The 26,008-nt window shown below is 40.9% G+C and overlaps 1 protein-coding gene across 10 annotated transcripts in view; it reads right to left on the bottom strand.

The window, feature by feature from the left end:
* Positions 1–26,008, bottom strand: part of AUTS2 (activator of transcription and developmental regulator AUTS2) — a 1,933,147-nt gene that overhangs the window by 28,058 nt on the left and 1,879,081 nt on the right. For 6 of the 10 annotated variants that reach the window (XM_063953747.1, XM_063953754.1, XM_063953753.1 and 3 more), the window contains 5 exons: positions 24,178–24,431; positions 23,822–24,063; positions 20,207–20,251; positions 15,185–15,280; positions 9,475–9,546 (listed from right to left, as the gene is read on the bottom strand). In XM_063953747.1, coding sequence (XP_063809817.1) covers positions 9,475–9,546; positions 15,185–15,280; positions 20,207–20,251; positions 23,822–24,063; positions 24,178–24,431 — 709 coding nt within the window. The remainder of the gene's footprint in view (positions 1–9,474; positions 9,547–15,184; positions 15,281–20,206; positions 20,252–23,821; positions 24,064–24,177; positions 24,432–26,008) is intronic. The other 4 variants (XM_063953749.1, XM_063953748.1, XM_063953750.1 and 1 more) reach the window with 4 other exon arrangements.

Below are 26,008 nucleotides of genomic sequence, written 5' to 3'. Positions count from 1 at the left end.
CCCTCCCCCCATATCACTAGTCACACCACCTCAGCACAGGTCACACCCCTGTGGTGGCACACAATAGGCCCTTCATCAATTTCAGCTCCAGGCCCATGTGGACCTTAATCTGGCACTGGCCATGGGTATAGTACACACCAGAAGAAACAGTAACAAGCATGGGCACAGCTATAGTGGGTGCAGGGGAAGCTGATGCTATGAGAATGATGCTCCAGCCCAGATAATATAGTTATCTACGGAGTTCCTGGAAATGCTCGCTAATCAGTTGGGTCCGGCCTGTTGCCTGGACTGAAAAGGGGGACATAGCGCTTATATGGTGGCAGACCTCTGTCTCTCACTCTCATTTAAGTGCCACACTGATATGTTCTATCTACTGCTCTTCCATATTACCCACAGTCACAGCTGAGCTAATCAGTGAACAAGACGCTGTCTGAGAGTAGACTTCTCCGTGATTACAGCCTTTGTGAAGTAATCTGGGTGGTGAGCATTGGGCTCCAAAATTAGAAATGTCCCAGAAAGAGGCAGTGCGGCAAAATTAAGAATATCTTCACTGAAAGGGGAATTTCCTGCATTAAGAAGTATCCCCCTCAGGTGTTGGTTTGTCTTTGCCCCATCTTTTTTACATTGACTTTGTAACTGTAATCTTCTCAGCCTTGAAGACTCTGCAGACATGAGGCTAGCCATGTAAGAATAAAAAGCTGCCAATAGGTCTGGAGCCTGTGAAGTGTTGCCATTGGCAAAAAAGTAAGATAAAATAAGAGTTCAATGGGACATAGGGCCCTATTCAGCTTGTATCATAGGTCCCGTTTTGCACATGTGCGGGCCCGCCAATGCGATCGCATCACATTGATGCAAACGCCTCTGTCTGATTGACAGGCAGAGGTGGTCGAGGGCAGCAATGCGGCATTGCGGGGGCATAACGGTAAAAACAGGAGTGGTTTCGGGGTGACTGCATGACGTCACATACGCCCACTGCGACGCAGAAAAAGGATGCGAAGGTAGGGGCTTCACTTTAATTGCGATCACATTGCTGGCCGCCATTAGCATGCTGGATGGCCTTGCCCCATTCTGGGCGGCCCCCAGCATGCGAGTTATAGCTGTTGTAGTTTTGTTTTTTAGCACAACTGCAACTGATGCTGAATAAGGGCCGTAATCTGCTTTCAGACTTCTGGGTAGGATAAGACTGCCTAATGGAGTGACTTTCCATTTTCAGTGAGTGGTGTGCCTAGTGGATGCTATAATGGTAAGGAGTGTGTTTGTTGTTGATGGTATACTGGTAAGTGGTGGTCTAGCGCACAGGTTCTCAAACTCAGTCCTCAGGACCCCACACGGTGCATGTTTTGCAGGTCTCCTCACAGAATCACAAGTGACATAATTAACTCCACCTGCGTACCTTTTAAAATGTGTCAGTGAGTAATTAATAAACCTGTGCACTTGCTGGGTTACCTGCAAAACATGCACTGTGTGGGGTCCTGAGGACCGAGTTTGAGAACCACTGGTCTAGCGAATGTTATAATGTACTGGGGACTCTCTAATGTGGCATATTCTGAACTGTGTGGACTGTAATATGGCATATTCTGAATTGTGGGGACTGTAATGTGGCATAATCTGAACTGGGGGCACTGTAATGTGGGATAAACCACTGAGGAGAGAGGTGTCTTTCTAGAAGCTTTTGGCACTGGTCAGGGATCTCTTCAAAATGTTGCTATATTGGAAAATTAAGTAAAACACCATGAAAAATTAGTCCTGAACAATTCTGACCATGGGAGCTTGCTTGAATAATATAGATTAGTATTTGGTGAATGGTCAAAGATTAGGTAGTAATAACTGATCGTCAATTGAGTGGAGTGAATGTATAGAAAACAAATTGTGTATATTCTGATATAAAAGCAATTATGTAAGGATTTTATACACCAACACTGCAAGTTCACAAAAATACAGTGACCAATTTCCTTGACTATAGATTACAATTGTGAAATATGTAAATCAAAGAGATCAAATTAGCTAAGGCTACTATTCCAATCAGGGCTATTTCTAAGGTGTGGTCAGATGCAGTGTGGCTGACCACATGTAATACTACTGAAAATGTCCCACCCAAAATAGCTGCCACCATGGACGAGACAAATGCTAGACCTCTAGCATTTGTCAGGGAAAGGACAAATGCTAAAGGACCAGTAGGACCTCTAGTAATTAACAGGAAACACCAGTACCCAGAAGTGCCGGGACTGCTGAGTGCTTCTAACACACCGAGAGAGATGATGCAGAGACTCCAATGACCGTGTGCACTAAATGGGAGATGGCTCACAGCATTAAAGAGAGACCCCTGACAATGAGGAATAATTTTAAAAGTAGGTAGCCATGCTGAGGGGCATAATTTGGTGTCCTGGACATTACTGTGCGGGGCATAATATGGTGCAAGGGGCATTATTGTGTGTGGCATAATATGGTGTAAGGGGCACCCAATGTTATACAGGGCATAACGGAGTTTGGCATAATGTGTAAGGTAAGTTTCCCTGCAAGACCACGCCCACTGCAGTGAGGCTACGCCCACTGTTGTGAGGCCAGGCCTTTGGCACACGCAAATATTTAATTTTAGAATGTCGATTGGGAAGGTAGGGGGGCGCATTTTTTTACTGTTCACACTGGGAGCCAAATTGTCTAGATATGGCCCTGATTCCAACCTGGACTTAGAGATTTAATGCGAGATGAGAAAATTGGTGATGGGTCCACTACGAGTCTTGCTTGTGTGATTAGGCATGTTGTGATATCATATCATATCTGTGACATAGAAATAGGAATGAGGAATGGGCTTGTAAGGGAAGGGAAACTCTTTCCTGTTGATTTATTTTGTTTATGATGGCTTGCAGCCCTCCATGTTGTATACTATCAGGACAGGAAAAGTAGATCTGTCTAAGAACTATCATTATTTTCTACTGCTCACCGGTCAGCTAAAGATTAACAGACAGCTTAATAATAAAGGTCCAATCCTGACTACAATCATACTTCAGGTGTGTCCCTATACACTATCGCTGTAGTCGCCCCAAACAGTCCTTCTCGGTATGCCATGCAAAGCGATTTTTAACTCAGATGTGCATATTAGTTGTAATGAGACAATTTGATACTGTATATAAGGATCGGTATGGGATCCCGGCGCACGGGATGCCGGCTGTCACTATACCAACAGCGGCATCACATCCGCCAGAATGCCGGCAGTAGGGCGAGCACATTGACAGAGGTACACCCACAGATGGAGAATCACCTGTGTCGCCAGTATTCTGGGGGCGGCATTGTAACCCAGTTGGGATTCCCGCGCCAGTATTGCGACCGCCGGAATTCTGACGGGTACTATGTTAAACGCATACCTATATATATATATATATATATATATATACCTGTGTGAGAATGAGCCTCAATCTGTATTCGAAATGCTACGATGCAGTGCCCACAGCTTTTATTCACACCAGGTTCTGTTGTGCTTCATTTGCAACTTTGTACATACGGGTTGAGTATCCATATCCAAATATTCCGAAATACGGAATATTCCGAAATACAGACTTTTTTGAGTGAGAGTGAGATAGTGAAACCTTTGTTTCTGATGGATCAATGTACACAAACTTTATTTAATGCACAAAGTTATTAAAAATATTGTATTAAATGACCCTTAAGGCTGTGTGTATAAGGTGTATATGAAACATAAATGAATTGTGTGTATGTATACACACTTTGTTTAATGTACAAAGTTATAAAAAATATTGGCTTAAATGACCTTCCGGCTGAGTGTATAAGGTCTATATGAAACATAAATGCATTCTGTGCTTAGACTTAGGTCCCATCACCATGATATCTCATTATGGTATGCAATTATTCCAAAATACGGAAAAATCAGATATCCAAAATAACTCTGGTCCCGAGCATTTTGGATAAGGGAGACTCAACCTGTATTTAAAACTAATTCCTGTGCGGTTAATTCCACAGCCCGGTGTCTCTATTACAGACTGAGTGGTATTTTGCTGCAGCTGCAGTGTGAATAAGACGCACATTTAAAGAAAAACTTGCTACGCTAAACCGCTTGGGACTGCTCACTCGCACAAGGCTTCTCGAGTCCTGGCGTATTGAGGCTAGGTGTATGAGGACACATCTGCATAAGGAGAACTTCAATTAAACCATAGTCCATTTTAGATTTGTTTAACTTCATGTAAATACCATTTGCTAGACTGCATACCTAAAGCTTTTGAATGCATGCTCCTGTTTGTTCAACAGAGACTTGTAAATCAAGAGACTCCAATCCACCAATTACATCAATATTTCATCAGCACACTCAATAATACAGCAGCTCAGGGAATACTGGAGCGTATCGTTACAACAACAACAAATACTGCATTTCATGCACAAACTCTTTCCACTCCATCCCCACAGGGGAACCTGCCTTGCTTTGGAAAGAAACAGAGTACAACGGGTAGTAGGCTTAAAGACAATGAATGTCTTTGCTTAAGTAAATAAAAACATAAGGGTTCTTTTATTTCACCTTTAAAGATTTCTTTATTAACCCAAATATTAGGCAGAAATAAACCATATCCTCTATGGAAAATGGCGGCTGTGTGTGACTAAAAAATATAATAAAACTATAGTACTTTATCTTTTACATGTTTACGAGTATATGTGTGTACGCAGCAATAATGTATGAGGACACATCTGTATGTATATATACTGTAGAGAGAGTCAATGCCCTTTTGTAGCCTATTTCATTTGTGACACTATGCAGTGCCTTGCACTGGGGCCCGCCACTGTCCAGGGGCCCAAAGCCAGTGCGGCATGTAATGAGTCAAACTGACTCATTACATGCCGCTGTGTGCTGCGGGCCACCGCCGCCCTACGAGAAGAGGAGCAGCAGGAACGCAGTGGCCACAGGGGGGAAAGGAAGAGGAGGGAGGTGGAGGAGGGAGCCGCAGCAGCGCTATGTAATTGGTGGAGGCGCTGCTGCAACTTTCCCTCCCCTTCCACATAGGCTGTCCTCCGCCGCTGTGAATGCTAGGATGCGCTTCCCTCATCACAGCGGCGGCGGGCAGCCTATGTGAAAGGACAGAGACAGCTGCAGCAGCGCCTCCACCAATTACGTTGCGCTGCTGCGGCTCCCGAGTCCCCCTCCCTCCTCCTTCTTCTCCCCTAAACGGGATCTGCGGCTGCCTGACAGTGACTGCCTGCACCGAGGAGTCTGACTGCCAGCAGAGACAGTAAGTATAATCTATTCTTTCTTTCTGTCTATCTATCTATCTATCTATCTATTCTGTCTGCCGTAATGTGTAAAAAGGGGACGCTGTCTGCCGTAATGTGTAAAAAGGGGACGTTGTCTGCCGTAATGTGTAAAAAGGGGACGCTGTCTGCCGTAATGTGTAAAAAGGGGACGCTGTCTGCCGTAATGTGTAAAAAGGGGAATCTGTCCGCCGTAATGTGTATAAGGGCTCTACCTGGTGTAGTGGTGCTACTGTGCGGCGTCATTTGAATAATGGAGACTACCTTGCACCGTTATATGAATTGGTATTATTTTGTGGCCACACCCCTTCCCCATGAAGCCACGTCCCTATATTTTTTGCGCGCGCCTGTGGCGCGCACTGCCCCTGTTTTACATAGAGGGGGTGCTCCGATGCCGTTTCTTGCACACAGCGCTAAAATGTCTAGTTACGGCACTGTTGCTAGGTATCCATTTCCCTGGCCCTGAGCAGGTCCCCCTCACCAGATCCTCTCCATGGGTGAGGGGGTGGACTTGGACGGGATGAGGGTGGGGCCCAAAGCATTTTGTCGCACCTTTGCCCACCGCTCGCTAGTTCTGCCACGGACACTATGCTATATAAAATGTATTACTGTCTTAAATATACATATACCAAAACCGGGCCTCATTTCTGAGGCGCAAAATGGGCAAAGTTCAGTTACAAGCGCTCTTTGGATTTCGTTAAAGTGCATACTTTAGGCTTAAGAAGCAAGATGGTAGCCCAAGTTGGCACCAACTGACATGAAGCACTGGATGGAGTGAGGGCATTCCTTGTAAAGTACAGAAAAGTATAGAGAACCAAAGCTTTGTGAAACAGTGCAGAAGCAAGCTTTACATTTGCTGGAATTAGAAAAATGTGTGAAGAGGGTAAATATTTAATGGCATTACTTGAGGTTCAAATGGGCGCAAAACCATTGCCACTCCTCAAAAGGACGTCAGTTTAACACCAGGTCTTATCCTATATTTTTAACTGGATGCTTCTTGCTCCTTCTGCTTGTACTTAGGTAGACAAGGACATAGGGGGTCAATCAGACCTGATCGCTGCTGTACGTTTTCACACAGCAGCAATCGGGTCTGAACTGGTCATGCGTATCCACCGCAAAGCGCAGGCGCGAGGTTCCCCCAGCGACGGGGAACGCCGGAGAGCGACGGACTTACTGAAAAAAGCGATTGCACCAGATTGTCAGGAAGAGGCCGTTTGTGCGTGTCAACTGACCATTTCCAGGGAGTGTCCAAAGAAACGCAGGCGTGTCCAGCAGTTTGAAGGGAGGGTTCCTGACGTCAGCTCCAGGCAGGATCATCGCAGCGGCTGAGTAAGTCCTGAGCTGTGCAGAGACTGCACAAACTTTTGTTTGTGCAGCTCTCTGCACATGCATTCGCATCCCTGCATAGCGATTACCCCATCCCCCTGTAGGCGGCGACTAACTGGTCGCAGCAGTGCAAAAAACTCCTGCTTGCGACCTGGTCTGAATTAGGCCCATAGCTAGGTGAACTTTGCACATTGTTAAACAAATCTTCAAACACTGTGGAGGCAGGGGAGAAGAACAAGCGCCATATGGTGTAGTATTTTCAATCAATGGAAGTAGTAGATACGTATATAATGTAAGTACCGGATAGATTCTTGAGATTAGGCCTGTCTGTCTCACTAAGTTCTTTGTAGCTGTTCACCACCTAGGAGACAAAGATCATCGCCATATAGTGTAGTAACCTCGGATATACTTTGGGGTACCCTCCCCTATATTTCATGCGTACCAAAGTAAAGATTCAATATAGCATGTAGGATATACTTATATCCAAACAGATCTAGTCGGTCCAATATGATGTAATGGCTGAATCAGTCGCCTGCTACTGCCTTATATAGCAAAAGTTTTTTAATCAACAAAATTAATAATATACAAATTCAGATAAAAGTAAAACAAAATAGAAAATTTTAGCTGATTGGTATAGGCAAATAGGCAGGTCAGTCTCAACGCGTTTCGCCTCCAGGGCTTCCTTCTCCTGAGGAAGCCCTGGAGGCGAAACGCGTTGAGACTGACCTGCCTATTTGCCTATACCAATCAGCTAAGATTTTCTATTTTGTTTTACTTTTATCTGAATTTGTATATTATTAATTTTGTTGATTAAAAAACTTTTGCTATATAAGGCAGTAGCAGGTGACTGATTCAGCCATTACATCATATTGGACCGACTAGATCTGTTTGGATATAAGTATATCCTACATGCTATATTGAATCTTTACTTTGGTACGCATGAAATATAGGGGAGGGTACCCCAAAGTATATCCGAGGTTACTACACTATATGGCGATGATCTTTGTCTCCTAGGTGGTGAACAGCTACAAAGAACTTAGTGAGACAGACAGGCCTAATCTCAAGAATCTATCCGGTACTTACATTATATACGTATCTACTACTTCCATTGATTGAAAATACTACACCATATGGCGCTTGTTCTTCTCCCCTGCCTCCACAGAATTGTATGACTGAACATACCCAAGTCATTTCTTGAAGAACTGAGCTGCCACCAAAGAAGCTTGGGAGGTGTTCATTGACGGAGCATCCACAACCGACTAAGTCCAAACAGCAGGACTTTCTAACGACCCCTTCCTTTAAAAGGAACTTTTGGACGGTAGACTAAGCGCACTGACTTAAAAAACTCTCTCCACAAATCTTCAAACACTGTAATAATTACAGTCTCATTACCAACTCATTCATAAATGAGGCTAACACAAGCACTGTTTCACAAGAAAAACAGAAAAATACATTAAAATGAAAGGAGTTGATCCAAAGCAGTAGGAATTTGGTCTAACGTTGTGACATTTACAATATTGCACATTGCAATATTTGTAATGCACACAGCACACTTAGGGGGAGATGTACTTAATAGTGATACAAGTGGAAAAATGATCCAGTGGAGAAGTTGCCCATGGCAACCAATCAGCATTGATGTAACATTTATAATTTGCATACTATAAAAGTATACAGAGCAGCTGATTGTGTGCCATGGACAACTTCTCCACTGGCTCATTCTCCACTTTTATCACTGCTTAGTACATATCCCTTAGGCGCAAACTAGTTTGCCTCACAGTATCGTGGAAGTATAGAATAGGCATGAGCTTAATGTGCAGAAAGCCAACCATCTAGGTGAAGTGGTACAAAAAGTGTTCTGTACTGTGCAATCAGGCACTGTGAGAAAAATGAGCTACAGCAAAGACTTCACTAGCCTCCTCTAGCTGCACCCATCTTTTACACAGCGGAAGCAGCTTATATACAGACAGAGCATGTTTAATGAGCTAACGATAGTTAGCCGTGCCATGCTACAATTGAAATATAATTGGTTGAAGTTATTTTGCCATGATCTGGATTACCCTATTGCTCCATTACGGTATGCTCCATCTGCTACGTATGGTCTGTAGCCTACTTTAGCTCATGTAATGGCTCTACCATTGTTTGTGTGGGCGACAGGTGCAATTTACGTTTATACTTCAAAGCATACTGTGGGAGAGATGTACTAAGCCCCTGAGAGTGATAAAGTGGAGAGAGATAAAGTACCAGCCAATTAGCTCCAAAGTGCCACGTTACAGGCTGTGTTTGAAAAAAAATGAGTTAGGAGCTGATTGGTTGGTAGTTTATCTCTTTGCGCTTTATCACTCTCCAAGACTTAGTACATATGATTCTTTATGTACAAAGGAAGTGACAGACTGTAAGCAACTGTTAAACACAGAGGACATTTCACATGTTTAAAGGGATAAACTGTGTACTTTTTATAACCCCAATTATCTCTTTAGTAATTTGTGTCCAGTTCTTATCATTAGTTAATAGTGATCATTCCAATCCTGACGGATAAGATCTAAATGTAGTGGGATGCCTGTCCTTTTGGCTTGGGATGTAATATTAGATCAGGGTATGTCAAGCAGCCAGTAGGATCTCCTGATGAGATTTGCAGCGAGGCCTAGTATGATTTAGTTATGTGCCTTGGTCCTGCAGCAAACAACAGCAATAGTACAAGACATGACAATAAAAATTATCAAGAGAAACGTCATATTGAACTTGTCCCTCAAGCAAAGAGAAAATGTTACATTCTGGGGAATGCACAAGGTGTATGACTGACCAGCTCTTGTGACAAGGACATTTATCACTCCCAGGAGGATGAGAAACATGTTGACATAATGGTGACACTGTGGACTGAGTTGTTCTCCTTCCACTTACCCTTGGGTCCTTCTGTAGCAGGGTGTGAGGGACAGTTCCAGGTCTGGCAGCAACATCAATATGATTGGAAGTCTGAGAAAGAAATAACAGCTGAAATTAATTGAACATGACAATAGTTGTCTACTCCATGCTACTTTGTATCTCTTTAGCTTTGTGTCTGACAAGCCCCTCTGCCTGGCATTTGCAGACCGCTCAGGCCTAATGACATGTGACTTTCCTTGATAAGCGAAGCTAAACATCATCAGTTTTGGTAGTGGAAATGATGGCCAATATTAACATGAATCTTTCTAGTGTTCACCCTTTGTCAACCTTTATATTGTAACATAAAGCATTTGCCTTCTAAACAGCAGGATATAGAAAGGTTAGTGTTACCATTCTACAGGTTGTGGACCAGGGTCACTGTACAGTTCTTTATTGCAAGTGTCAATAGGCTGAGTGTCTTAGACAATATTCCTCTGGGGACATGGATAAAAGAAAAGCTCCTATCTCTAACCTGGATGAAATTACACACGATCTCTTCAGCGTTACCACAAAGTTATCAATTGAACCGTTCTACTTTGGAGATGCCCTGTACTGTCAGCTATGTCTAGATCACATGCTCACTTATATTAAAACGGTTACCAAATTAATTAGTTTTCTTTTTTTTTACAAAATAGAGCTGTAAACTCTCTACATAACATGTTCTGTCAATAGGGTCTCCATAGAGACAATGCAGACAGCTTAGCGTATCATTAAACATGTGTACACAGGTACCTTTCCACAGTGACACTTCATAATAAAGAAGGAAACAATACCTTCCACTGATCCTACATAATTTATGATGAACTTTGACCACCTAGCTAACAGGCTGCTATTACATTCACAAACCATTAAGGGTGCACATTAACTTTAAATATCACATCACGTAAGCAGGTTAAGTCAGTTACACTGACCTTGGGTCAGAGAAGTATTAGATTGCAAGTGCAGATTATTCTATCAGAGCCACTTAACTCTGTTATGTGCAAAAAGCCATACTAGAGTAAGGAAAAGAAACCACTTGAGCAGTGCTCAGCAATTAGGAAAATATGCTGTACTTTAATATACACCCAAACACCAAAAATATACTGAAACAAAAGACTGTTTTTTGATGCAAAGCAAAGGTGATTGTATTAGCCGGTATATCTGTTCCTGCTAATACATATATGTGTCCTTGTACAGCATTGCTGCAGTCGCGTCAAAAAGCCCCTGTCTGCACGCCAGGTCCCGTGAGACTCTGCTAATATTGGGATCTTTTTTTGCTGAAAAAGCAGCTTAGTTGCAACGCGATGTGGCTAGGGTGTAGGGTGCACCTGACTAAAATGCATTTTCAGCAAGAAAAGACGCCCGACGTAAGCAGAGTTGCACAGACCTGGCGGCTCACTCACGCCAGGTATCTCGCACTGCATGGCGTATTGAGGCTGGGTGTATGAGGATACATCTGTAAGTGCCTATTCAAAAAACATGGTGAACTATCTAGCTACCTCTGTACAAACCTAAACTGCAATTAAATAAAGTACAAGTAGAAACTAACCATTCTATCAAGGCAAAAACGGACATATAAATACATAAAGATGCAAAAAAAAAAAAAAAAAAAAAGATGCAAGAACGATACCCAGCACTAGAAGATTCTCACGCAACCTGGTTTGCCAAAAGAGGCTGTTTGGCTTGATTGCAACAAAGATGTATGAGGTCACATCTGTACACTATATGCTTCAGTATACTGTATGTACATAGTAATCACCAGACAGTGACCCATGTCTATTAGTTCATTCCTTCCAACAGGGCATTAAACTCATATACATACAACCACAATTTTTGTGCTCCTATTTATACCCAGAAATTTAAAGGCACATACGCATTCATTAAATCTAAAGGCCATTACTTGCTTACATCTCCTAGATCTCTTTGATGAGTTTGACACTTGACAACACTAATCTCATGCAAATGCTACAATCCCTTGATTTTTAAGACACTGTACTATTCTAGTTCTCATCTTACTTATTAAATCTCTTCTACTGTTTATTTCTCTACATCCGCCTTCTTTCCGCTCAGTCCTAGGTCCTCTTCGCTTCTCTATCCATACTACCACTCTTGTAAAGCTAATAAGCTCCCTTAGGTTTCTGTTTCATCTCTACGCGATGATACCCAAATTTACCTATCCACTCCAGTTCTCTCCCCATCTGTGTTGGACGCGTTATTGAATGTCTGCCTTTTCATCTTGGATGTCATCTCGCCACCTCAAACTCAATCTTTCAAAAAACAGAGTTAATAATGTACCCACTAGCCAATAGCAGTTACTGGCCTGACATTTCTGTTGATAACCCAACAATAAACCGTACTCCTCAATATCGCTGCCTAAGTGTTATCCTTGACTCAGAACTGTCTTATACTCTGCACATTTGATCTCTTTCCAGATCATGTTACTGTACATCTAAGAAACACATGCAGATTATGCACCCATCTCACATAAGACATTGCACACACTCCTGCACTCATTATCTCCCGCATTGACCATAGCAAGGGTCTCCTTACTTGTCTTCCCCTAAACTAGGGTTGGGCAACATGCGGCCCGCGGGCCGGATGCGGCCCGCGAACCGATTCTGCCTGGCCCGCTGTCCCATACCACTGTGCAATGACAAGCGGCCCGGCTGAGCCGTTTGTCATTGCGCTACGAAGCTCCGAGATGCGGCGCCGCTGAGGAAATACCCGGTCTACTGACCGGGATTTCCTCTGTGACATCAGGCGCTGGGCGGCATAGGGGGTGGAGCCACGGCAGGAGCGTGCAGAGGGCAGCGGGTAGCAGCAGCGGCTCTGCGAAGCGGGCAGCGGATCTGGCAGAAGGCGGTGGATAATCTGGGCAGCAGATCTGCCACTGTGAAAAAAATGCATCAAAGGTAAAGCTGCTATATGGGTCCGAAGGGGGGGGGGGGGAGAGGAGAGGAGGGGGGTAGAGACTGCTGTATAGGTTCAGGGGAAGGGGGGTAGAGACTGCTGTATAGGTTCAGGGGAAGGGGGGTAGTGACTGCTATATGGGTTCAGGGGTGGGGGAAGGGGGGTAGAGACTGCTATATGGGTTTAAGGGAGAGGGGAGGTTTGAGACTGCTATGTGGGTTCAGGGAAGAGGAGAGGGGGGGGGGGGGAGCTACTAACCAGCTGTGAATACGATTGATAGCAGCATGACACAGGATGCTGTTTGTTTGTTTGTTTGTTTGTTTGTTTGTTTTCAGCAGTTTTTTATTTTTATTTTTTTATTACTGGATGTGTTTTTTAGACATTTGTATTTTGCCTGTAAAAAACTACGTATGCGGTGTAATGTATATTGTGGTGTGTGTGTTTTTATAGATATATATATATATATATATATATATATATAAATACTATGTTTTTATAGTTATATATATATATATATATTAATACTATGTTTATATTTATATATATATATATATATATATATATATATATATAAACTATGGGCCCAATTCAGACCTGATCGCTAGGGTGTGATTTTTGCACTGCTACGATCAGGTAGTCGCCGCCTACAGGGGGAGGAGGTAATCGCTGTGCAGGGGAGCGATCGCATGTGCAGGAGAGCTGCAGAAACAAAAGTTTGTGCAGTCTCTGCACAGCCCAGGACTTACTCTTCCAGTGCGATGATCGGGGCCGGAGCTGACGTCAGAAACCCTCCCTCCAAACGCCTGGTCCCTCCTGCATTTTTCCGTGCACTCCTCTAAACCGGTCAGTTGCCACCCACAAATGGCCTCTTCCTGTCAATCACTTTGCGATCACCTGTGCGATCGCTTTGTTCGCACCATCCCATCACTGCCTGACGCTCTCCAGCGCGGCGGACCGATGTGCCTGATCACTGCAATGCATACGCAGTTCAGACCCGATCACTCGCTGTGCGAAAATACACAGCAGCGACCGGGTCTGAATTGGGCCCTATAACGGGTCTCATTTTGCAGCAACTGCTGACTAAGGGGCTGATTCAGACCTGATCACTGTGCTGCAAATTTTGCTGTCCTGCGTTCGGGTAGTCGCCACCCCCAGGAGGAGTGTAAATTCACCCGTGCAAGTATACGATCGTATGTGTACGCAGAGCTGCAAAAATCTACTTTGTGCAGTCTCTGCGCAGCCCAGGACTTACTCCTACAAATATTTGTCATTCATATTAGGCCCCGCCCTTGTGTGTGGCCCTCGAATATTCACTGGAAGTGTTAAGCGGCCCCCCAGCTGAAATAATTGCCCACCCCTGCCCTAAACAGACTTTCAACCCTAACAATGCATTTTGAGTGCAGAAGCTATACTGATTTTCCTTGTAAAAAAAATGTTCTTCTACTGCTGCTCCAATACACTGTCAATACACTGGTTGGCTGTATTTTACCAATGTCAATATAAAATACTTTTGCTTACATACTGTATAAGACTATCAACAAAACTACACCAACATGCAGTACATCACCTATTCCAAATAACTCAAAGTTGACCTCTCCACTCTGCATAAGATCTGCATCTCATTACCTGCTCCTATTCACGGTTACATACTACATCTAACTCCCGAAAGATTAACTCTTGAGGCAATCTTATCAAATTCCAGAACTACACCTGTAACCTCTATTAGATTTTCTAGCTTATTATCTCCCCTCTACACAGTTCATACATGTGTTCTCTACATCCACACAGGCCACTGACCCCAGGCCAACTTTGGTGTTTGACTATACCAATTAGCCTACCAATAATCTTTTACCTATGCAATTTGGCAGCATTAATATGCAATATGCTTATCCTCATGCATTGACTCCCTAGTTCCCAATACATTGTAGGCTTGCGAACAAAGCTAAACACGTTTGTGCTGTGTATTATCTCATAACTGGATATGAGTATTTATTTATTTTATTTATTAACAGTTTCTTATATAGCGCAGCAAATTCTGTTGTGCTTTACAACTGGACACAATGATAAGGCAAAACCGGGTAAAAACAAACAGTCATAGAGGTAGGAAGGCCCTGCTCGCAAGCTTACAATCTATGGGGTAATAGGCATTGATACATGAGGATAGGCGCTATCTATTGCATACAGTAGTTGTCCACCAAATTGCAAAGTTTCTTGGTGGGCTGCATGATATCACATCACAGCAGTGATGAACCAGGGTCAGGAGGACGGGAGTGTGAAGAAAGAAAATATGTGGGGGATATGTGTGTACTGTACTGTGGGGATATCATTGGATAGGAAAGCTATGAAGGTAATGTGATCGGTTCTGGAATTTGATAAGCTTGTCTGAATAGGTGAGTTTTCAGGGAACGCTTGAAGTTTGGAGACTAGAGGAGAGTCTTATTGTACGTGGTAGGGAATTCCACAGAGTGGGTGCAGCCCGCAGATTATATGGGCAATTCTCTGTGATGCATGGGACAGCTACACAAATTTAAACGACATATTCTCCAAAATACCAAGATTTTAGTAGGTCTTAAGCAATAGGGTAAGGCATTGCTACTAAGAAATTACATTTTCATATAAGAACAATTTCTTAACAGACCAATTTAAAAAGAAAAAAAAATTAAAAGAATGTGATGCACAGGACTTTATATTCACTTCTGGAGAATCACCCGTATGTGAAATTTAACTATAATAAATCTCCAATTCCAAAAGTATTTTAGTTTATTCAAAGCAGACAAATAAATAGTAAATCACTTCTCACCTTAGGTTGAAATGCCCCTTGAAGTGATCCAAAAGGACCAGTGGGCGGAATCATCGGAGGAATGCCAGATACAGCCGGAGGATAAGAATGGAATAACTGCAAGAAAAAAAAAAGTTGATTAAAAAAAAGGACAAGCACCAATACCTCATTTTACAGCAAGAGTCAGCACAACACAGAAACACAGCACAAGTGCAAAGCCAAAAGCAGGTATCGATGATGACGGTAAAACAATCGGTCCCCACTGTCAAGTCAGTACTGGCTTAATGTATGTGGAGTAGAGAAATTTAAGGGCATTCAACATTAATTAGCACATAAATGATACCCTTGATGAATTCCTTTATTCCAAAAGAAAAGGTGATTTTGTAATTATGAATTATTAAATTGGATTGAATGCTTAAGTGGTTTCAGAATTTAGAGTACATCAAAAGCAAGAGGGATGTTAAGCCAAATAAGTCCAAGGGAAATAGCAAGCTAATTAAAAATGAAGCTTTAAGAGTGCCAGGATTTCATACCATTAAAACTCAATTACTTTGTTAAAAGGTTTAATAGTGTTGTGTAAGAAATTAAAGAATATGCACAATAATGACTACATTAGTCTGCCTTACTGGTAATGCTGTCACTGCTAATGCTAATCTATGGGGGCTATTTAATACACAGCTATAGCTGCAGCTGTGTGGTCTTACTCCTAAGGACCAACAGGAGATCCATGCCAACATATACAGCTGTGTCTGCTCTCAGTATAATATACATTATCAGTTCCATGTATGTAGGTCTTGACCTATAGTACAATTGCCATTTAAAGGGTCTATTTACTAAGCCTTGGGTTGAGATAAAGCAGACGGAGATAAAGTTCTAGCCAATCAGCTCCTAACTACCATGTCACAGGCTGTGTTTGAATAAAGGATGTTGGTAGCTGGTTGGCTGGTACTTTATCTCCATCCAAGGCTTAGTAAATAGATCCCTAAAACAGCCATATCATGTTCTCACTTCACATTAGTCTACAATAAATATTGTACAACCAGTTTGGTATACAATACAAGTGGCAGTATTTTAACAGGCAAATAAATACGCTATTCCGTTTTGGAAGAAACAATGTCTGGGTATGACATAAACATGGAAACCTTAGTGTCGGTCATCTGCCCAGTGTCATCCTCTTTCAGTACAGGTCTATGCCATTCTCTTTATTCAGAGATGGTAGTGGGCACAGCACTGTTTGCTCAGGCTACCATGCAAATAGCACACCCAGAGATGGAATGGGTTATTTTCAAATATTTGCCAAAGGAGTTGCTCCAATAACTTGCTAATTTTGCTCATTGTTTTAGTGAAACAGATAAATAAAAAATGGGATGAATTTACCATGAGAATTAATGACAAAAAAATAAATTTTATTGAAAGATGAGACTAAAAAAGGAGCTCAAAACAATTAGGTGTAAGTTCATAATTGTACTTAAACCACTGCACAAAGCTATAAGAAATGGTCCAGACATGGACAAATACCGACAACAACTTCGAACCAATAGCCCACAATAACTAGGAGCAAATATGACATTTAATAACACAGCCTGATATTTTCATCTCTACATCCCATGAAAACTGGTCACCAATTTCTATAATTTAAAATTTTTACATATCACAGAGTTTCTTGGAGATAGATGACAGCCTCTGATATATTAAATCATATTCTTAAAATTTTCAAGACCTATCATACCCATGTTTCAGTAGAATTCCCATGTCTGCAATCTTCCATAAGAACCTGGGCAGGAGATAAGAACTTCTGCCTCTGGGATATGTACTGCCAGTGGGTTCCAGTGCCTTTCACCAATACTACAGTAGGTAGGAGTTTGTCTCTCCTTGCCCTGGTGTCTCCCTGCTGTGGCCTAGGATCCCAACGTGGACAGCCCCATTGATATTTCCTGTTTCTGGTTTAGATCTTTGATTAGCATTCATTATTGCATATATGTTTCCATGTTTCTTACCCTAACCCTAATACTCAAACCCCTAAATTAACCGTAATACCCACTTATCCTAACCCTAATACCCTAACCCAAATCCCTGAACCAACCCTAATACCATAACCTTAAAAGGGCAGACTGGATGGGCCATGTGAATCTTATATGCCATCAAATTCTATGTTTCTATGTTACCACAGTTGGACAACAATCTACCAGGATATCGATAGAAACTGATTCCACAACAAGAAACATGGGCATTATTCTTACCACTAGATGTAATACCAGAAATCCAGCCTCATCCAATTTTCCAACTTAAATAAGCCTGCGCGTATATTAAACTATGCTAACTAGACAGTGTAAACAGTTAGTACAGTAATAAAGAATCTATTTTATTTCCAATGAACAACATTTCTTCTCCATTTTAAACTGTCCTCCTCTGTATCATGAGCCCGCTTTAACAAAGTTGCAAACTGAACCGTAGAATTACAAATACAATTGGCTTGTTAGCTGTCACAAGTAGGATTGATTACAATTTCAAACTTGATAAATTTACTGAAATTGTTACAGAAATGGATAAGGATCTTTGTTTTGCCTTGATGGATTTCCAAGGCTTAGCTGAACAAGTTGGATGTATGAATTTAATTTCCTATACTGGTGACACTGCAGCCAGGAGCATCACATCACTACTCTGTGCTCGTCCTTCAACTATCGAACTCTCAGACTGTGGTCTCTTGCTTACCACCATTACCCTCCTCACATAATGGCAGTGGCCCTGTTCTCACTAACGTCATCACATGAGTGAGCAGAACAATCCTTCCCACAAGTTATATTGTGACTCTGATGATCTGAATACACATTGACCATTACAATAATTTGATGGGCTATGCTGTGGACAATTGTAAGATTGGATAAACTGCTTATAAACAGTATAATGGGCTAGTAAGAAATGAAGAGTGAATAAAATAAGGTGCTCAGACCATTTTCAAACAGACCTTAAAAATCAATGTGTGCCAACTTGATAATGAGCCTTTTGTGTTCCCATCTTCATTTTCCATGCAACATGCTACCAAAAGTGAGATTTGATGATAAATAATGTATGGGGAACACAGAACAGGCTGACATGGAACTATTTATGTAAGATTATGTACAATGGTGCTAAAAAGGCGAATAAAATAAAACAATGATCAAGACACAAATTAATGCTGCCATAAATTATGAACTACTTAAATATAATAGATGACAATACAGTTACTGTATATTTTGATCTCAAAACTTACCAACACTAACCTTGTTTCGACTCCCTGCTCTATCTCCTATACTGTAAGTACTAAATGTGTTTAAACTGAAGTAGCGGATTACAGCTGTGCACTCCTTGGGTGAGATGTATCAAGCCTTGGAGGGTGACAAAGTGGAGAGTTTGCCCAAAGCAACCAACTTCTAACTGTTATTTACCTAGAACAGTATTTTAAATAAGTTAGAGGTTGATGAGTTGCTTTGAAAAACTTATCCACTTTAACTCTCTCCAAGGCTTGATAAATCTCCTATTTGGCTACAATCTCTTCCTGTCTCTTAAAGAGCCAGAACATAGTGTACAGAAGCAAAATAACAACTCCCTACTGGGATAGTCTGGTTACATTTTACCCTTTTGATGACATAAAGAAAGCAAAATGGGGAACACAAAAACACACGAATGGTCTGTAGTGGTTAGGAATGAAGGAAAGAAGGTAGAAACAGGAAACTAGTCCTTATAGTAACTACTGTTTTAATTTACAGCTATTTATTAAACAGGTCTTTATAGAGATCCTCCTATACATATTTACAGTTAAAATATGGTTTGAATCTGTTTCTTGTCCAAGTCAATAGATATATGTATAAAGTAAGTCTGGGTACATACTAGAGATCGGACCGACATATCAGGCATTCGTAAATGTATACCCACTACTGTGCGCTCCCGTGGGTCATTTACCCGATCGTACCATTAAACAATGGGATGCAGGGAAATGCAGACGTGAATGATTATTATATATCTCGCAATATATAGTTCAGTGTGTACGGGATGACCGATTGTTTAGTGTGTACCCAGCTTATGTCACTATTCTCTGTCTGTCCAGAAGACATAACATCTCTTCTAGAGTACAACTGCAGCATAATATGCTTTGTTTTCACTGAGCTAAATTTTGAATTGTGCATAACCTTCTGTTTCCAGCACAAAACATGGAAGACATTAATGGTTTTTAAATGATTTCCCAAACTGTCACATAACGTTTGATATGAAAGTATCACAGCAAACATTTAAAAAAAAAATGCAGTAAACAAAACAGCCTCTTTGCTGTAAGTTGTACCTTTATGAGTGGGGCGTGGGGTGTATACACTAATCAATATTGTGTATATAGTAATGCAAGACAGTAGAACAATAGACCCATCAGCAGAACATACATGATAAAAACCAAAGCTACACAAAGGGGGAAAAAAGTGTGTGTGTGTATATATATATATATATATATATATATATATATATATATATACATATACACTGTATATACTAACTCAGAGGAATTTTGTAAATTGCTATTTCATTTATTATTCATCTGCTGCTCCGAAAAAATATATTGAGATCTGAAAATCTTTAACATTCTAAATACGTTGTTATATTATAGCATTTCCATGTGCAGCAGGCATCATTTGATTTGGATCTGAATAACTTAGATTTTATCTTGTAAGTTTTATAACACCCATGAAATCCCTATTTAAAATTCCTGGCTGATCATTATTCTCCCAGTGGGAACGAGCTCACACTGTATGTCATCTTTCTCACAGTTAGACTTCTTATACAGTTTATGAGTACTGACAAATTTTGATTAAAAACAGGATAGTGCATCTCCAGAAGAAATGAATCACATGAATGAAGCTTGTATATTGCCAAAGCTGAAGTTAGAGAAAGCAATGGGAATTCCAGGCCGAATGATTAGGGGAAGCATTGAAATCTTGGCAGGTTATTGTGGGGTGATGTTTGCAGCATGCTACAGACAAGAGATAAGCCAACATTTTAACACAGCACTTTTGCACTCACACTGTGGCGGTAGAAGGGGTCAACTTTTGTAGGGTATTTGTCAAACTGCAAAGGGATCAAAGGAAATGGTTATTACTGTGTTTCAGTAAAGTACCCATAAAGATCATGATTTTATCACACTGTTTAACAACCAAGAGCACTAACTGGCCACATATAGTGCATTGTGAACAAACACCTGGTTTAACCTACCCTGAATCTATTATAATTTCATCTTGATGGTTTTATGAGATAAATAAAATTCTACGCTGAATGCTGTGCACACAAAGACATTTTTATAGCTGCCTTCTATTTTATTTTTATGATAAAAGATGATCCCTATAAATACATTTCCCTACTATACCATTATAATACTGGAGTGAGACTGCTGCAGTCACCGCAGCGGTGCCTTGTCAGGAAATATAGGATGGTTGAGAAATAAGCATCTCTTTTATTACCTGTTTACTGGTGTTGTTCAAACACAGCCTTATTTTTATTATATAGCAGCACTGACAGTTTTTTGTTCTATACACAGAATTATACAGGCACCAAAGAGATTATAACCTATTTGTGATGGTGCCTTGGACACAAAAAAAAAGAACTCCGGTCATAGCCCTGTTTCCACAGTAACCCCCACCCATGTAGCAGAACAGCTTGTCTAATCACCTTCCAGCTAACAACTCTGCGCATATTTGTTTGTATTTGTACTCCTCAAGACTCATGACACCTGAGGCTTAGTAGAAGAGAGTAGTTGTTGCATAGAACCAATGCGTTTCTAATCCGGTTTGCACCAATTAGGGGAATCTTTGTTACAGTTTTAACAGAAATGAGTGAATGTTCTCATCTGGGAGTTTAATAAAGAGTGGTTTGTATCTCCGTTTCAGAAACTAGTCCTAACACTACTTTTACAGAGTAAGTAATGCTATATATGGTAAATACATCGATGGAAGAATTCATTAATATTTCTTGCTGGAAATTTGACTGTAATATAAAAAAAAAAAACAATGGAAATATGGTTTTGGAAAACGACAACGGGTACTGGCACACCTTTCTCTCTTTGGGCATAACCTAACATGACAAATACATGGTAAGCTGGCAGAGTCAAGAATCTAGAGACAATGCTATCTCTGAAAAAGGCAATAAGTATAGCTATATGCCGTATGCATTGTCTTATGATACTGTATTTATATAGACATCTACTGTACATGTAGTCATATTAAGTCGCAAAATGGATTTAGTTTATAATGGCACTGTAAAAATATATTTTTGGCATCTTCCAGTATAAAGCTGCTTAATCAGGAATACAAATGTCTTTATATAAATACATATTAATTCAATTTATATTCAAATAGCTTTCATTTTAGGTATTGTTACATTTTAGGAATTACGTACTCCTTTCTTAGGTCAGAAATGTAAGTCTATGGCAGTGGTGCCTCCACTGAGTTGCATACATATAGTACATACAGTATACCTTTCAGAATGATTAAACACACACAATTCTTAGTGACTGAGCTGAAAATGATCCTACAAAGGCTCACATAGCTAAAGTATAGACTGAGGTATTCCAAAGCAATATGATTCTTGAAGGTCTACATTAAATTAAATGCTGTAATTTACTATTAGTGAAAAAAAGCAAAAACTAAAACACCCACCAAAAATATTACAAAGGTATTAATATAATATAGCTACATCTTTCTAGAATCTCTTATAAGACTTAAGTGATAGGAAATGCAGGGAAAAATGAGTTATCAAATTTTCTAAGGCTTGGGCCACATGTAGCGTTTTCACCGAACCAGTTTCGCAGGACCCCCGGTCTGGCAAAAATTCTATGTGGATTCACATATAGCCTTTTGGCCGGATGACGCAAAACGGCATCTGGCCAGTGCCACGATCGGTTTTCAAGTGAACACAGTGCGTTCTCCTTGAAATCTGGTCGTCCCGTCATCCGGCTCAACCGCAGCATGCTGCGGTTGGGTCCGGTGGATGCAGCAGTGCGCAGGCTCCTTCCACCAAGTGGTTCCCGCTCAACTGGACCCGCTGCACCACTATGTGTGGCCCCAGCCTAAGCGACACCTTTTTTATTTTTTGGTTTATTTATTTGGGTTATGACTCGAGTGAAGATTTCTAGTTTAGCATTCAGGAGAGTTTGATAAATGATGCTTATAAAAAAATGTGTTGTTTTTATTATCTCCCTATGTGGCTCTATATCATATCAGAATATTTTATTATCTATAAGCTAGTCATTGGACGCCTCTGCATGATACTGATTTGTACTGCTGGTATGAAACAATGATAATCAGCAGCAATGTTTCATGTCTTTGTTTACACAACAATTCCTGCAAATCCAAGCAATAAGAAATATTACTGAAAACTCTCTTAACCCTTCCAAGAGGTGAACGCAGACTTCCATAGTGCCCTAAAAGAGTGGCAGAAGCTATGTCATCAGACCACATGCACAGTGGTCAATGTATTCTGATGGTGTCTAGCCAATCGATAAATCAGTTTTCAATTTCAAACTACTTACTTTAAGCTTACTATAAGCTTTTTTGTTTAGGACTTATAAATAGAAACATCAGATACACAAACTAGATCTACTTCCCTATCATAATAATACATTGTAGCCATTTATGTAAACTTATTCAGGAATAACATAAATAGTGTTAGGGGTCAATCCAATTAGGTGCGAATTTGTGAAAGGAAGTTTGTTACATGAAACTCACATACATTACAGGAACGCGCGCACCTGAGAAATGCGAGATACAATTAGAAATGCCATTCACACTAGTTTCAGCGCGATTGCGCAACCTTTCTACAAAGTGTGATCTTGAAGAAGTGCATGAAAAAGCGGGAAAACCATCCTTGACCCCCCAAAAATGACAACTATGGTACCAGGACCACATAGAAGGCTGTAAGTGGCCATAAGGAACATTTTTAAAAAGTGTCAAATGGATGAGTTGTGCAGTTTTTATGAATTAAAAAAATTATAGCCGCAAGCGTTTTCATCAAATTACACTCTTTCCAGCAATTTGCGGTACAGAAAAGTGTATGGTAATTTTTCAGGGTTTTTAAACAAGTTTATAAAACTTTACAATGAACAATTTTACCTCTCAGCTGCAAGTTCAAAACCACCCTCTTATCAATACCACCCCTCCATGTGGCTGTCCCACTTCATTTAACCCATTAGTGAACTTTTTAGATAAATTCATCTGTACGCTGACATGTCTTTATTGGCCACATTATGCTATTTAACCCCCTCCAAGTGCATGATTATGCATTAGAATGGGTGTACCAGAGGTTCTGCACCATGTCCTGACACTTTTACCGTATAATAAAGATTTCTTTTCACCTTCTCAGGGGGATATACACCCAAAAAATGTGAATTTCATCTAGAAAATCAATGCAAGTTTGGAATTGGATTGCAAATGTAATTAACAGTATGATATTGACATGAGAACAGCTCACAGGACCCAACTCGCACCCACTAGGATTGACCCCTATATATTTTTTATCGTGTAGAACATGTTTTACAAGTGGTAAGACAGTTTAACATTCATTATACTTAAACAATAAAAAGGCCTCTAGTTTGGTCACCTGTCAGATTAAAAGTTATGAATAGAGTTGTGTTCTACTTATCCTCACATTTCTGCCTGGGGTACGCACCATGGGTGGTGCTGGAGTCGGCATAATGGCGGTAGGTGGGATGGCGTGCGGGAAAGGTGTGAAGGTGTGCTGGTGTGTGTGCTGATGCGTGTGCTGGTGCTGATGCTGGTGTTGGTGGAATTCTGTCCTTAGATATGGTGGCGGGCCTAACGATGCTCCGCGATCTGCGCTCTGGGAAGCCAAAAAACGGGTGTTGAGCTCTTGTCTGAGAAGGTCTTGCTCTGAAAAAAAGCATGTTTTAATTATAACATTAACATAACAGCCAAATAGCTACACCATTCTGTACTAGAGCCAATGTATTGTAAAGAGGGAACTTCACATGTTAGTTTACTCACCTGAGTAAGTGCTGTTAGCTGGGTGTCCTGGAACTTGAAGTGTCCCTGAAGTCAATGGTGGTGGAGGAGGTAAAGCAGCAGGTGGGGCAAACATATTTGGGTGGTGCTGGTGAGCAGAAGGTTGGAGGGTTGGTGTAAAGCTATGCAGGGGACTGTGGCTTGGTAACGACAGAGGATACGGAGAAGAGGAAGGATGATGAGCCAGATGAGATGTTGGCACTTGACTTTTGGCAGGAGTACTACTTCTGCTGCTACTGTAGAAAGAAATGCAAATGTTTAGGTAATCTAATATGGCACATGGCAACATCAATATGATGGGCCACAGGATTTTTTAGGAAGATATAAATATATATCCAATATGCCATTTATGCCACTAAATATAAATAAGATGATTATATTGGCAACAAGTTTGTTTTAAATTACTAAAATTCATTATGCGTCTTTTATTATTACCTCTTTGCTGTCTAAGCCTGGATCTAATCTCAGGCAATTACTATATAAAAAATAAAAAATGGGTTGCCAGGTGAGCAACACCAACAAAGCTGTAAAACCAAATTACATTTGAAAATGGCCAACTAAACTATATAATTGACTTAATAATGTAAACTTCTACCTTTTATGTAATTTTATTTGACTTACAGTAAACTGTTAACCTTAGGTGAACAGGTTACTTTCATTTTTTTATTTTTTTATTTAAAGACTAATAATGTCGGAATAATATTTATTGATCAGGAATGAGTGAATACTCTTAATTTATGCTTTACAACACATCTATACAAAAATAATAGGATGCATTACTTATATGTAGTAACCAGATTAAAATACTAGATATTCTGAAATATCACTTAATTACATTAATATAACTGCTGAACAATTAGATTGCAGACATAGGATCTCATTCAGAGTTGGAGGTAAATACAAACGTTAAATGCGAGCAGAAAAAAAATGCATTTTGCTACCTATTTTGCTAACCAGAACTGGGCTGAAACATGAGATGCGACTAAAGCTGGGTACAGACTAGACAATGTATGTACCAGCTGACCAGCAGGGAATGGGACCCTGCATCAGCAAGTGCATACACACTTGCAGATGCAGGAGGTGACGGAGTGATGCGGAATGCCATGCTGTATTTTCCAGCATGGCATTGTTAGCAATGTTTCCTATTGGTCCTGCAGCAGAGCCAACCAGATGACATCACTAACAGCAGCAGGGACGCGCATATTGGGTATACATATTGCCTGATATGCACCGATGTGAATGATATGTCAGTCCGATACACAGGATTGGACAACATATCGCTTAGTGTGCACCCAGCCTAACTCTGCATCGATAGCAAATGCATCTTCCTCCCCATGAAAGTAACATGAGCAGATGAACCGGAATTCAACAGGAGGTGTGAAAACAGAAGATGATCAAGAACACAGTACCCGCTATAAGGTCAAAGCTGCAGATATTTCACATCATAATTTGGTGTTTCTTAAATGTATTCAACAAATCATATGTGGCCCATCATCATTATCAGTTTGCAACCTGCACCAGGGTCTCTACCTGTAAGTCAAGTCCCCTCAAGCGGGCAGATTTGTATCTTTTAGTTGATTGTCTTAGGCACAGTTGTCATTGACATGCCCTTACTGTACTTTGGCTCCTCCAATACCTATCCTGGACCCGCTTCCATAGGGGCGAATAAGTGTAACTTTGCTTTTACATGCAACTCTGAATGAGTTCCACAAAATATAACTGATGATCTCTAGGCTACCTTTAGATGTACCAGGTACCATACACAGGATGTTCATTCCAGCTGGTTTACTGATTGTTGCAGTTATCTGATCAT

Source organism: Pseudophryne corroboree, chromosome 2 (genome assembly GCF_028390025.1).
Source record: "Pseudophryne corroboree isolate aPseCor3 chromosome 2, aPseCor3.hap2, whole genome shotgun sequence".
NCBI classification, from domain to species: domain Eukaryota; kingdom Metazoa; phylum Chordata; class Amphibia; order Anura; family Myobatrachidae; genus Pseudophryne; species Pseudophryne corroboree.
This window is presented reverse-complemented; position numbering and strand designations above follow the sequence as displayed.